Source organism: Corapipo altera, unplaced genomic scaffold, assembly GCF_003945725.1.
Source record: "Corapipo altera isolate COAL_440 unplaced genomic scaffold, ASM394572v1 78, whole genome shotgun sequence".
In the NCBI taxonomy this organism is placed as follows: domain Eukaryota; kingdom Metazoa; phylum Chordata; class Aves; order Passeriformes; family Pipridae; genus Corapipo; species Corapipo altera.
The window spans coordinates 2774557-2789178 of record NW_020884904.1 but is presented as its reverse complement, the minus strand read 5'-3'; the positions used below and the strand labels follow the sequence as shown (position 1 = coordinate 2789178).

Below are 14622 nucleotides of genomic sequence, written 5' to 3'. Positions count from 1 at the left end.
GTATAATTATCATCCTACCTGTTATAAGACAAGACTATTATGTTTGTGACCTTGCAGAAATTAAATGTCAGTCTCATTGTCCCTCCACTGAAAAATATGCCTGTGGTCACAGAAGGCCAGTGCTTAACAAACTTGCATAACAAACTGTTTTCCATGAGCACGCTGCAGGAAAGGTGTCTTTCTGCCTAATAATCCACAAAGCTAATCCAGGACAGAAAAGGGGAGAGAGTTCCTTGATTGCAATTTGGTCAAAAAGATATGAAAGGCTACTTCCCTCAACATAGTCTGTGTCCTCGTATTTGAGACAACTCACAGAGAAAAAATTCAGCCTCCGTGAATGTCCTGGTTTAAAATGAAAGGCTGAAAAAAAAAATGTATTTTTATTGCTGTTATTGTAAGTTCTTTAGAAATATTCATTAGCATTCATTCATTTGAGGGAAAGAAAAGGTACATGATCTGTATTGATTTTAAGATTTCTCTAAAATGAAAACAAATCCCTGAATCAAAATAACAATATTTTTTTGAGTCAACATTACGTATCAGAAGAAACTGCTCAAATACCTTTTTATGAAGATATCCTACCAAAAAATACTGGGAGGGAGGTTTCCTCCAAGCAGACTTTCAAGACAGCCTTAGCTCATAAAAAAAAAAAATATATAATGAACAAACATCACCACAAAAAAACCCTCACAAACAAACAAAACCACATGCAATGGAAATATTCTTTTCTCACTTCGTTTCAGCATAGCATTGTGGAATCTGTTGTATTTGAAAACAAGAGGAGGAGGTTTGTAGGAAGAGATAATTTCACTTACTAGAGCAACTAATTTGTTTGACGAAGTTTTCGGGCAGCCATGCCCTACCCAGCCACAGCCAACTACAGTCATCTCTCACCAACACACACTTACATTCTGCTCCAGTTCTGATTCCATACTGTAATGGAAGGAAACATCAGTGAAACTTGATGTTTCATCCCATTACAGCTACAAGAACCTCCTGCCACAAGAAGAAGGATTACGGTTTCATTGGGTTTTTTAATCCCTTTCAGATTTCCGTGGATTGTATTTGAATTAAATTAAGCCACAGCACAGATAAGAAAGTCACTGAAGTAACAGCTTTATTCTCTTATTTTTCTACATTTTCTCTTCTACAGAGGTTGCATATCAAGACAGCAAGAAATCATCTGCTCCTTATACATACACTAGCCCAGGGGAATGCCCAACTATGAACATACAACAAACACACCAAAAAAATCTTCATGATATTATATTCTCCACAGGTAAAATCTGCTCACAGAAAAAAAAAAAAAAAAAGGAATCACACAACTCCATTTAGGAACTTCTCCCCCTCTATCAAGAATCACTTGTCTAGTTTCAAAATCCACCAAGATACGAAGCTATATTAGACAACAAAGGCTTCCCTGAAAAGAAGCTGATAAAAATCAGAACAGAAACAACCACAACAGAGCCTACACATGTTATACCAGCATCTATCAGTTATGACAACAGCCAAATAAAACTGCTATACTGTTGCAAGCCTTCTGTCATACACATTGCAACTGTATGCATAAGAAAGAACAAAACATCCCTCTGTCTTACAGTGACCAAGCCTCACGGAAAATACCCTGTCCCACCTCACAGGTTTTCTCAGTGAACTGCTGGGTACACAACAGCACTCTACAGGAAAGCTGCTATGGGTGCATGGGTAAGTTAATCCAGTATTTGGATCCTCTCTTCTTTCTCCTTACCTTTCAGCTGCTGAGCTAAGAAAGACACAAAATGTTCTTTTACCTTTTCCAAGTATCATCGTATGTAAATTCTAGGGAGAGATTTATGGTTGGGGCTTATACCAGCAAAACCAAAACCAAACAAAACAAAAAGGCACTTTCTCATGCCCTTCTGTGATCTTCACAAACATCTGTGTTCTTCCTAAATCCCATCCACATTCCATTATTCAAACATATTAAATGGGAATGTTTTGGTGAAGCACATCAAACACACTTCAAAAATCCATGCAAAAAATAAAATGGATACACAGCGAGGCCTTCTGGGCTTTCTTCTAGCTGTTAACCCAGAATGCCTACATTTTCTAGCACCTTTGCTCCCTTCAGAGACTTCTGTAAGTGCCTTTTGTAGCCATAATAGTTACATAATAGTTTTACAGTGTGCTGATATGTTGGGGGAAAATGTGGTTATCTACCCTAGACAAGGTTCAGCTGAAGGCAAAATAAATACGGAAAAGCAATCAACCTTAGTGTAGGACTGAAATCCTTCGTATTCCCACTGTTCAGACAAAAAAATGGGGTTTTATTCAATTTTGGGGATTTATCTAATCTGGTTTCCCAGGACAATGAACATGAACTTCTGACAGGAGCTACTGCTCTTGCAGTTCCTTGCAGAGGTTCAGAACGAGTTCTCAAAATACACAACAGCAATTAAAACTGTGATATATCTAAGCTCAGTTTTGCGGTGAAAGGCACAGACTTAAGTAGGAACACAGACAAATGTACCTGAAAAACATAAAAAGCTGGGCAAATCAGGTCACCCTTTACAACACAAAGCCTTCTCAACTTCCTACGTGCCTGCAACTCTAGGGACATTTGTCACCAGCAAAGCTCATTCTCCGCTCAGGCGGAGTCCGTGCGTCCTGCCAAGCATGAATAAACTGCCTGTTAGGCAAACTATCCAGAGGCCTCCATTACTTTCCCTGGAGCATGCAGGAGACTAAGGCACCTCACTAACATTGCCCAAGGTTTCAGGACCACTTAAGCTGATATATGTTCAGGGTGGGCTGATCTGTCTTCCAGCATGCTCCTGATCATCCTTTACGCCAATCCCGGCGTTCATCTGACATCCCGGTGAGCCAGCTCTGCTTGAAAAATTAGCAGAAAAGTAACCCAGGAACAAAATAATACAGCAACACAGGCAAAATGCTCAGCAAGAAAGGCCTTCTTGACAGGTCACCATCCTAAAGCAAGCTGAAAATGAAAGGAAGATTTAACACAATAGGAATGACAGCACTAGGACTTGCTGTAACATCAATTTACACAGGCCTAGACCAGACCAGCAATGGACTTTCATATGTTTGACTCCCAAAGGATACACTCTTTGGTTTATTCGAGGACAAAAAAACTGCTCACTTCCCCTTAAGACTATGTTGGACAAAAACTTGTAATACCTCAATAACAAAGTTGTTCCGCAATAAGAAAAATGTAGAAATCTGCTCCTAAATTGCACAAGTGCACAGACGCTGCATTTTAGACATTTATAGCACGCTGGCTTTGAATAAAGCCAGATAATCTGCGCAGGAAAGCAATAAATTTACCACATTTTCAGTGGTATTGCAGATATTGGCACATGTAAATAAATCCATATAACCAGCCAGAGCAGATGATGGCTCCTACAGAGAGACTGCAGACACAGTGGGGCTTTTCTGGGAGAACAGTCACTACCATAAACCTCCTTCTGTATTAACCACAAGTGCATATTATCCCAAATGCTGCTGACATACAGGTTGGGGAAAAGGGGGAAGATTACAAGATTTTTGTTTGCTTGTTTACACAAAGCTACTCCACAGATTATGCCTGAAAAAAACCCACAACACTATAAAATGTAATTACACCCAACATTAAAATCAAACATATTAAACCCAAGCCAGAATGTTGCTGAAGATGGGAAAAAAAAAAAAAAAAGAGAGAACATACTTAAAAATATAAAAGTTTCAAGAGCAGCAAGTCTATAATCCTAGAAATATTTGTCTATGCTTTTCATATGGGAGGAAGCATAATAAATGCATAAAGAAACTACCATTTTATAAGAAAAATAAAGGTCAGTACTCCATGTATTATGGGACTGCATGTGGGGGTAAAGGAATTTGGAAAACAATGCATGCCTAGTCTTCAACAGAATGTTGTTCCTTCAAGCATCTTTATTATGAAGCATTAAAGTAGCAACAAGTAATTTAAATAATGAAGTCTAAATAGTTACTTTCTGGGCATGACCTTTTCAAATTAAGGTTTTGGATTTATTTCTGAATCTGCTCAGTTTCATCCATGCAAGCAGTTCTACCAACCTTCACGAGACAATTTATGTACAGGAAGTTAAACACATACTTAAACATACAGATGAAGACATTTTACAAATATAAAACTTTCCAATGCAATCTGTAATTTTATTTCACATACTGGCTACATCAGATTGATCATACCCTTGAAGTAAGCAGCCTACTTGCTTTGTCTTCTTAAAAGCACACCTTGATTTTTTGGTTGCTTCTTTGTTTTGATTTGGGCCTCTCTGCCTTGTCAGGGGAAAAGTTCCAAAAGGGAGAGGGGCAAAAAGGGAGATCTTTATTTTCAACATAAAATACTCTCCATTTCACGTCTTAATTTTGACAGCACAATTAGGACAAGCCTATTACCAAATGGGGTGGGAGGGGGAACCAAGCCACAGTTAAAGGAATAATAATACTGGTATAGTAAAACCCAAGAGACCCTTAGCAGAACTTTGTAAGACACTGTATCTTTAAACACATAGATACAACGGTTTCTCTAAAAATTATATTTCCTTAAAAGAAAAGTAATTCTTAGTCCGAGTTTATCAGCTACACTTTTAGAACAAACAAATACAGATTACACGCAATTGCTACTTCAAAGAACTACTCTGAGTAACAAACTTGAGTGTTGCTTGGTTTATGCACAGACAAATAAATGAGGGGACATTCAACTGTTTAAAATATTGTTTATTAACAACATACATTCGGAGGATCACTCTGAAACACCCGGACAAGCGCACACCAGTTGACAATCACTTCATTTTCGAATCAGTTCGTGCACTGATTTAAGGTCTCCCTGGTATCACAACGGGCAGTTACGTAACACAAACCACTCTCTCTTTCCCCACAAAGCGACAGCCGATAACAGCACTTCCCTTTCCCCCCGAGCGGACAGAACGCATCCCGAGCCTTAAGGAAAAGCAGCCATTCCTGGGAAGCCATTCCCGGGGAGCCATTCCCGAGAGCCTCCCCCGGCTTCCCGCGGCACAGCTCAACAGGCGGCAGATAATCAATGACACGGGGCAAACACCTCGCTGCTCCCCGGCCCCCCCGGCCTTTGTTCTCCCGGGAGCCGCGGCTGTCCGCGGCTCAGCCCCGGGACACAGGTGTGGGACCGATTTAACCTGCCCGCGCTCTCGGGAAGGATCCGCCGCCGCTCCCGGCGGGCGGAGCAGGGCCGGGGGGCGCCCCGACCGGGCGGTGCGGGAGCCCCTCCGCTTCCCCGCCGGCCCCGCTCCGCCTCGGGAAAGGGGCATTAACCCTCCCCTGGCCCCGCTGCCCTCGCCCCCTCCTCCCGCGGCCGGACGCGCTCCCCGTGTGCGCCGCAGTCTCCTCCTCCCGCGGCCCGGCCGGAGGCGGGCGGGGGCCGGGGCCGGGCAGGAGCGCGGAGCAGGGGGGAGCGGCCAGGCGCGGCGGGGCAGCGCTGCGCGCAGCCACACCTACCTGTCTTCTCGTGGTCATAGCCCACCACGATGAAGTAGTCGGCCAGCCTGGCCATGGCTGCGCGGGGCGCGCCTCGGCCTCACCACCCCTGCGGCTGCGGCGGCGGCTCCGGGCGGGCTCAGCATCCTCCGCTCCGCACCCGCCGCAGGAGGAGCGGCAGCACCTCAGCCATGTTGGAGGCGCGGGCGCGCCGTGCGCCTGCGCGCCGCCCGGACCGCTCGCCGTGACCCCGCGGGCTGGGCGGGGGCTGGGGCGGCCCGGCCGCGCCGTCCCGGCATCTGCCGAGGTCCCGCTATCCCGGGCTGTCCCGCTATCCCGGGCCGCCCGCTGCCCCGGCACGAACCGGTGCCAGCGCCAGTGCCTCCCTTGGGAGCACCCCGCGGGCGGGGAGGGCCCGGCGGGGGAGGTCCGTGCCCCGCCCGCGGTGGGCTTTGTGTGCCGGCAGCCGCCCTGCGCGGTGCCCGCCCGGGGGGCAGCGGGACCGGGCCGCGCTCCCCGTTACTGAAGACAAACGCGGCGGGGCCGAGCGCTCCGCACGCCCCGGTAGAGCCGGGTGCCTGGGCAGGACCGCACCTCACCGCTCCCGAGAGGAGCTGCCGGGGTCGGGCATCGCCCCCGCCGAGGCTCCGCGAAAATGGAACCCGGCTAATGTGAGCTGGTGCCATCCCCGCCAGCCCGGCCTCGGGAAAACCGGGACTTGCGCTTCCAGGATGTTTCCTGTTTACTTTTCGTCCGGGATGTGCGGGACGTGCCGCCGCGGGGGGAGCCGTCCCGCGGCTCGGCCGGGCTCTGTGGCGGTGCCGAGGGACAGGGAGGGTCTCGGCCCCCGTCCCCCCTCACAGCAGCGGCCGCGGCCCCGGAGGGGGGTCTCAGGCGGGGGATGAGCCTGGCGGGGCAGTGGCCGGCGGTGCCTCGGCCTGACCCGCCTGGTCCCGGACATGCTGGCCGGGCACGGGCGGTGGCAGTGCCGGAGGTGCCGTGTTGCTACTTATAATGTACAGACGGGGCCGACAAGTTTGGGACTGTTGCCCCCGAAATCCCGGTGGGCTCTGCCAGCAGTGGCAGAGATGCTCATGATGAACGAACGTGGTGTCTGACAGTACAGCGTTTGGGTAGCTGGTCACGTTGATCATCACTGGTCTACTCTGGCATCCAATCGGGAGGCCTGGAGACACACTGTCTGTAACGCTGCTGATGCCTTTGAGAACGCACGCAGGATCACCATAGAAGAAAAAAGACAACGCAGAAAGAATCGTGCCTTGCCCATACCATCCAAGGAGTCTTTCTGCTGTGCCTTTTGCTACCGGTCTTGTCTATCTCGCATTGGCCTCTTTAGCCACCAGTGCGCTTGTAGCAAATGTGGGTAGAGCCCTTCCCAAATCTTCGTTCACAAAGCCTAGCCATGATGATGATGGGGAGCTGGTGAAGTCTGCAAAAGATGAGCTCCCGTGTACGTCCCGTTTGACAGCATGGAGAGAACAAACAGCGCTAAGGACATTGGTTGCACTACCGTGAGGAGCTGTAGGAGCCGTGGGTACCGGGATGCATGTGGGACTGCAGCAAACTCACTGGATTTGCTCCTGACCACTCATCATGACAAGGGACCCAGCAGACAGTCATTAGTGGTCTCAGAGATATTTCTGTTTCAAACAAGTCTTACACCTCTCAGCTGGGACGCACCAATGCAGTGTCTTGCTGATAAGCCAGATGTAAATTGGTTGCTAAGCTTTGACAATCCAGCAGAATTCCCACTTGTGCCTTCCCAGCGGATCGAAGTGGTGACATCTCCTCGGAGTAATCAACTTCGTGGCACGGCTGTTTTGAAGCAAATGACATGTATAAAGATCTAATCTTAATACATTTGCCTGTTAACTTTAGGAGTAAAGAAAAATGTGTAATATATGCATTGAAAAGACTGACTTCCCTTTCTGAGGAAGAGCTGCACTCTGTGGGGTCAGTCACACTAGGTAGGAGTTCGGAATACCTTTGTTAAATCATGCATGGGCATTTTGGTTGCAGGACATGCAACAGTTTACAAAAACGAGGGACAATGTTCTGTACAGCTAAACCTGGAGGGAAAGTTTAATTTGGAGCTGAAATGGGACCTTAGGGTTATCATATCTGCACTCATAAGAAGATTCAATATGTAATAAAAACTCTCCATGGTTAAGTCTAACTGCTCTTTTAACACAGCACCTCTAGCAGGAGAATATTGTCTCGCAGCTCACACCTTTCCCAGAGCATTTACAAATGCTGGCTCAAGAGGAAGTTGTTTACTTATTGATTCCCCAATACTGCTTGTGCCCACTTTACAGCCTTTCTCCTTCTTCTGTCTAGACCAATACAGCCAAAGTTTATAAATCATGTCATAAGAGGTAATGCATCTTAAATAAGAAATAGGAAGTTCAGTTGAGCTCATTTATTTCATAGAATCACACAAAATATGATTTTGGGTCAGAAGGGACCTTAAAGACTCTCTTGTTCCAACCCCCTGCCATGGATAGGGACACCTTCCACTATACTAGGTTGCTTAAAGCCCCATCCAGCCTGGCCTTGAACACTTCCAGGGATGGGGCAGCCACAATTTCTCTGAGCAACTTCCTTTAAGTATAGGGAAATCTTATGTTCTTATAGGACAAAAGAAGAAGTGGAACAGACACAGGATTTTTTCACCTAAAGCCTAATGCAAAATAAACTGAATACTCATCCAAACCATAGAAAATTGAATTCCCTCTGTGAGCCAGGGGCTCACAGACCATCTGCTCTGAGAGGACACCAAGGCCTAGGTCTCCAGAAGAATAGTCATGTACTTACCCCAGGGGAAGAACTGTGGGGCTGCAGCCTCCCCAAGAGTCTGAAAGCACTCAAGGGACACTGTTGCCACACTCAAACTGTGCACTTGCCAACAAAAAGTTGTGAAGGTTCACAATACCTTCTACAGTCAACTCCTTTGGGAAATCATAAAAGTCACACTGTGCTGACGTCTCTTAATCCAGTGTCACCTCACCCCATGCCAGAACAGGGAAGCAGCCATGATCCTGAACAGGTTTTCCCACCCTCATTTAGGAGGCTTTGTTCGGTGTACCCAATCCTATCAGACATAAGGCTCACCAAAACGACCTCCAATGGCACCACCAGAATCTGTGCTCCTTGACACTGTGCCCTCAGCATAGAGAAAACAGGCTGAGTGCATACACTGACAGTGAGGCTTTTCTGTGTGGAGCTTGAGTGAGGTTTTATATCCTTCAGAGGGTGCCATTCTATCAGTATTGTCTTTCTGCTGTTTTCATACAGCCTGAAATACAGTCAAGTCTATGGCATATGAATTCAGTAAATTTGTTTAAACCCAAAGTGAAGCATGCAAAAGCACTTCCAATGGCTTCAAACAGCAGCTTTCTTCCATAAACAGCACAGAATATTTGCCTCAAACTGATTCCCCATCAATATCTAGAGATTTTAGACCTTTTCTTTTGGAATAAATCTCAGCCTGAATAAAATGCTCTATAAATAGCAACTAATCATCACAATCTCCCTGCCAGAAGAGATACATGTTGTAAAGTCTTCTGTACATATGGCAACACCAAGAGGTTCAAAGACACACCCGAGTAAACAAGTACAAGAGCTGGATGTTCCTCCAGGATAACTTTCCCACAATGGATGAGGCAGCATCCAGAGGAGATCCTATACTTCATATCAGAGCCCAGTCTTGCTGAACTGCATGGCATTGCCTCAGACTGATAGTTTGTGAATATTTCTGTGGAACATTGCATGTAACTTTTTTTTTCAAGTGGAAATAACTCACTATTTATTATATATATTTTTAGAAGTGATCACTGTTACCTCATAGTACAAATTCTGTGACTATTGCTCATTTCCAAACTGCATGGTAATGCAAGTTCTTAGGAAGAACAAAATAAGCATCTGAGCAAAGAACATAATGTTTTGGGTCAGATTTGAACCAGCTTTACCTGCTGAAACCCTTTCAAAAATCACATCAGCAACAAACTGATAATTTATGTGCCAAAGTCTGGTACCTCATGAATTTGAATGAGCTGATTTCCATCAGTGAGATGAGATTTGTAGTCAGTATGGAAGTCATATGTGAGTTGTGTTACTACTGTTCTTACTATTCCCAAAGCAGTGTAGGATTCTTTCTGCATTGTTTGGCTAAGAGTATACAAAATACACTTCCCGTTTAGACAAGGATTTTAATGAGGGATTTTCCAGCATTTGAGGAAATCTATGATTTTTTTTTTTTTTTTACTGGAACATGAGACCTAATTTGAGTCAAAGCAATGCTTATCACACCAAATCCTGCCTTCCCATTCGGAAAAAGTTAGATTCAGTTTCAGCTTCTGCTGATCAAGGAAACACTTGAACTCGCTCGAGCCTGAGCTGCCTCATGAAGTCTCTAAAACCCAGCCATCGCGGGCTGCTGCAGTGGGGCAGCTCTGGTCATGACACGGTCCCGTTCTACACCACCTTTCCCACTCCTTCCTCCCCCAGTTTCCAGCCCAAGCCCTCGCTCTGAGCGTTCCTGCTCCGGAGCACGGGGGGCTGTGACTCCGCGGAGCTGCCCGAGCCGTCGGGCGGGAGGGACGCGGGGGAGCCCCGGCGCTGCCCCCGCGCTGCCCCGGCGGCTCCCGGCGCTCCGGAGCCACCGCCGGTCCCGCCCCGCTCTCCGGCCGGGCAGGTGCGGCGGAGGAGCCGATCCGGGCTCGCCCGGCGGCCGCTCACGGCCGGGGAACCCGCCTCGCCCCGCGGGACCGCGCCGGGGGCTCGGGGGAGAAGGGCGGCCGGCCGGGGGATGCGATGGGGAGCAGCGACAGGCAGTGCTGGGAGCGTGTGAGGGACGGCGGGGTGGCGGCTGCCGCGCCAGCCTGACCCGCACAGGTAGATGCCGGAGACTGAAGGCTCCAGATGCCTGGACGCTGCTGGAGAGCGGGGGGAGGGAGGGAGCACCTTAGACCGAGTCAGCTGCGCACAGGAAAGTTTCCGTCATCCCCCTGCACATACCTCTCCAGGGTGTTGTTATCCACCGTGGTTATCTACAAAAGGCAGAGTCACCAGCACATACTCACCTGATTTTTGAAACACTTTGCTTGGGGCAAAACAAAGTGTTTTTGTGTGTGAGAAACATCTCACCGGCTCATTCCTTCCTCCCGAGTGTCTCTTGCTGGGAAGGGGACCTCGACGCCCCAGGGCACAGATCTCCCGAGGCATTTCGCTCGGTCCCGCCGAATTTGCATTGTGACATGCGAGCAGAGGCACGGTCCATCTGGCGATGGCTTCCAGCACCCCCTGCGAAGCCGGACCTCTGCATTTCTGAAGCGTCACGGAGCAAAGACTTCAAAAACTGTAAAAAACACCCAAACAACAAGGTGATCTGACTAAGGTTTTGCTGCTGGCCAGCCGGGAGAATGCTGTTAGAGACCCTGATCCTGAGCTGGTTTAGCTTGATGTCCGGGGAAGTAAGCGCACTCACGTCTGTGAAGGTTTGGGAATAGCACAAGGCACGGCAGGTCTTCCCTATTCCAAGCATTTCAGTGACCCTGTGTTTGCCCCAAAGCAATATCGCCTCCTCTGTTCCAAGGTACAGAACTGGGGTCTAACTCTCATCTTCGAAAACCATTTGAATTGTGATTTATTTGAATCGATCAAGTAAATCAAATACATTTTGTTAGATAAAAAAATGCACCCAAGCTGGGTCATAAATATTAATGATGTCTGATATTCCTTAATTATGTAAAGAAGGCTGGCGCTCATTACAGTTACTCATTATAATTCACTTTGTCCAAATATGGGTTTATTTTGGGAACTTTGGTATCTGATGGATTTTCATGGATTTTGAAATGGATCGAGTCTGGTTCCCACTCCCCTGCTTCCACCCACCTGAAGTTAAGATGTCTAGAATGAGAAATTATGCTACAGACCATGCAAATATAATTATATATCAGCAGTTATAAAGCCTCTCCCCAGTAAAACAGACTGAGGGGCTTATCAGATTTTGCAAGTTATGCCATTACTCGGAATCCACACCTAAAAGCTGCCGTTATAATTAACAAAATACCAAGAGGGTTGTTTAAGATAATTTTCAATAATCCTCTTATTTTTACCCTAGTATATGTTGCCCCCAATCCAGGCTAGAATGCTTAAGGAGTGCTTGAAATGTGGGGGTGGGGGTAAGTGTCAAAGAAAAATTGCCCAGCCACGCCAAGGTCCACCCACTTCCCCCGCGCTGCTCTATAAGAGGGAGCGGTGGAGCGCAGCTCGGCAGTGGTTACTTCAGACACACAAAGGAGGAGTTCTCGCTCCTCAGGAAACCCTGCAAGCTCGGATCGCTACTACAAAAACATTTGTCTCAGTGGATTATCCTCACTGTCAGGTAAGAACTAATTTTTTTTCCCCCCACCTTAACAGCAACAACAACCAAAAGATTCAGGGGAGGTGGAGAGGAAGTAAGAATCTACTAAATCTGGACTGTTTTGAAGAGCTTGGAGTTATGCTGCGAAGTCTTGCACTGGCTCTTGGCATCAGCTGCAGTTTACAACATAAGATCCAGAACTAGCTGGTTCTGCGTGTGAAGTGGGAAGAGGAGCTATCGGGGGATAAACTTCCAGGCAGCAAAACACTTGCTGGAGTTTTGGAAACGATGCGTCCGATAGCCAGCTCTCTAATCTCATGGGTTTGCTAAATCCTAGTGCAAGCCGCTGGGGGTAGTCTGGAAATCCTGCTGGTTTTCAGCCGCCTCTGCAAGTAAAACTCTCCGCAAACGTAAACTTTGGAGGCTCTGTTATTTACTCTGTGATAAGTTGTTGAGCAAATATTAGCTTCTGGTTCATATCAGACACAAAGTCCCCGGTAGCCTGGGGGCTCTGCGGGGGAAGGAGCCCTCTGGAATCACCAGAAATAAAGGACAGTCCTTACTTGACTTTCATTAGCAAGCATGCTTACGGGTCTTCACTTTTCCCTCCACCAGGAGCCCAGCCAGAATGAAACTAGTTCACGTCGCTCTGCTCTATCTCGGTTCTGTGACCTTCTTCGGGGTGGATGCTGCAAGGGTGGACGTAGCGACAGAGTTCAAAAGAAAGTGAGTATCGGAGCGCGCCCTCCTGCCAGCGCCCAGTACCGCGCGTGGAGCTGCGGAGCCCCCGCGCCCCCGCGCCGGGCTCCGGCCGCGATCGGAGGGACCGGACTCCCTATGGGAATTGCACAGCTCCTTGAAGGCCTCATGCCTTTTCAGGAAACATTAAAGGGGAAAAAAAAAAAAAAAAAAAAAAAAAGAGGGGGGGGAAAATCTCGGCGCTGGCAAAGATTTTGGCCCCTCGAATCTATTTGGTTTGGCTCCCGCCCTGCAGGCTTGCGCTAACAGGCTGTCCTCTTCCCTTGTGCTCCTTTCAGATGGACAAAATGGGCACTGAGCCGAGCCAAGCGGGACGTGAAGCCTGCGGGCGTGCTCCGAGGGCTGGGGGCAGCCGCCGATGTGCTGCCTCTCGTACGAACCCAGGACGTGAAGGAGGATCTCCGAGTCTCGCATCCCAGGTAAATCCCAGCCCTTTCTGGGCTCGGGCACTTGCTCGAGGCGGTGCAAAGTTTCAGGAGCCCTCCTTTTCCGGGTGTTTCGGGTTATTCTCGCTATAGGTCCCCCCAGACCCGGAGGCAGGTCCTGCCCGGGCTGCACATCGCGCTGAAAGCAGCCTCCCGCCTCCCTTTCCCCGCGCTCTTTAGCTGGCGGGAGATAGTAGCGCCTTTACTGCGAAAGTCAGATATAAATAGTAACTTGAGCTCTGGATCCATAGATAAAGTAACAGCCATAAACCGGCGGGGCCTCTCCCCCCACGGGCAGCAAGCTCTGCTCCGCGCTCCCGCCGCTCGCCGGAGGGCAGAGCCGGGGGTGGTGGGAGGCACTCGGGCACCCTCGGGACAACCCCGTCTCCAGCGTGGGGGGCTCCTTGCCCTCTCCTCCCCTTCCCGCGTCCGCCGGGTCCCCTCCTCCGGGGCCCACTGCGCTGTTCTCATGCCCGTTCTCTCTCTTCCTGCCTCGCAGCAGCCGGGAGGATGCTCACATCCGCGTCAAGCGCTACCGCCAGAGCATTAACAGATTCCCCCACTTCCAAGCCATCCGCATGGGGTGCCGCTTCGGGACGTGCACGGTGCAGAGGCTGGTCGACGAGATCCACAGGACGACCGGCAATAAGGATAAGGACGACACCGCCCCTCCCAACAAGATCAGCCCGCAGGGCTACGGGCGGCGGCGGCGGCGGTCCCTGCCCGAGCGCCGCAGCCCAGCGCGCTCACCCCGCGCCGGGCGGCGCCCACGGACGCACCGGGCGCAGCCCCTCGACCCCGTCCTGGAGGTGTGAGCGCCGCACGCCCCGGCCGAGGCCGCCCCGACGCATGGACTGAGGCGCGGACTGAGATCCGGCAGGATCCGCGGAGAGCGCCCGCCCGGGCGGGACCCGGCGCGCCCTCCGCGGGGGAGCTGTGAAGGGCCGGGGCTGCGCCCCCCGCACGCCGCCCACTCCGACCCTCCCCGGGCGAGGCCCCGCCGGCTCCCGCACCCGCCGCCCGGGGCTGGAAGGCGCCGCCGAGCCGCCCCCCGCCCGCCGCTGCACCCGGGGGGCCGGGCGGTCCTTCCTGAGCCCTGCCCCGAGGAGGGGATGCTCAGGGGAGCCCCGCCGCACGGGGGGGACCCGCTGGCGGGCGACTGGCCCCGGTCTCGCCTTCTGCCTCCGGGAGTTTGAGGGTGCCCGTCAGCCCCGGGCAAGGACAGGCCGCCCACATCTGCTCTACCCTCTGCGTTATCTGCACCCGGCAGGGAATCGGACACTCACTAGTCCCTGCGGGGACTGCGATATACTTGAACGTCACAGAGAGGAAAAGTGCAATTGTACGTGGTTTTTGTTAATTATAAGTGCGGTGTGTGTGGATCACGAGATACGTATCGGTATTTAAGGTTGTTCTGTGTCATGTTTGTATCTTTTTTTTTTTTGAAAAATATATTTTATTTTTATACGTTTTATATATATATATATATATATTGCATACGGGCATTTTAAAACATTGTATCCCCTCTATTTTTCATATCGTGAATGTCAAACGTTAAACTCTTTTTCCATACCTTTTTTT

The 14622-nt window shown here is 49.6% G+C and overlaps 2 protein-coding genes across 7 annotated transcripts in view; one reads left to right on the top strand and one right to left on the bottom strand.

Annotated features, from left to right (window-relative positions):
- Positions 1-5676, bottom strand: part of SBF2 (SET binding factor 2) — a 258173-nt gene extending 252497 nt beyond the window's left edge. For 4 of the 5 annotated variants that reach the window (XM_027651189.1, XM_027651191.1, XM_027651190.1 and 1 more), the window contains exon 1: positions 5494-5671. In XM_027651189.1, coding sequence (XP_027506990.1) covers positions 5494-5548 — 55 coding nt within the window. In that variant the 5' untranslated portion in view covers positions 5549-5671. Of the gene's footprint in view, positions 1-5493 lie in introns of all 5 variants that reach the window. The other variant, XM_027651193.1, reaches the window with a different exon arrangement.
- A 6097-nt stretch (positions 5677-11773) lies between these two features.
- On the top strand, positions 11774-13871 carry ADM (adrenomedullin). 2 transcript variants are annotated; one of them, XM_027651197.1, is made up of 4 exons: positions 11774-11878; positions 12473-12583; positions 12895-13035; positions 13544-13871. In XM_027651197.1, the coding sequence occupies exons 2-4, from the start codon at positions 12486-12488 to the stop codon at positions 13854-13856; spliced, it is 552 nt and encodes a 183-aa protein (XP_027506998.1). In that variant the 5' UTR covers positions 11774-11878; positions 12473-12485; the 3' UTR covers positions 13857-13871. The 2 variants fall into 2 exon arrangements, with proteins under 2 accessions (XP_027506998.1, XP_027506997.1); XM_027651196.1 differs by having other exon boundaries at positions 13541-13871.
- The last annotated feature ends 751 nt before the right edge of the window (positions 13872-14622 follow it).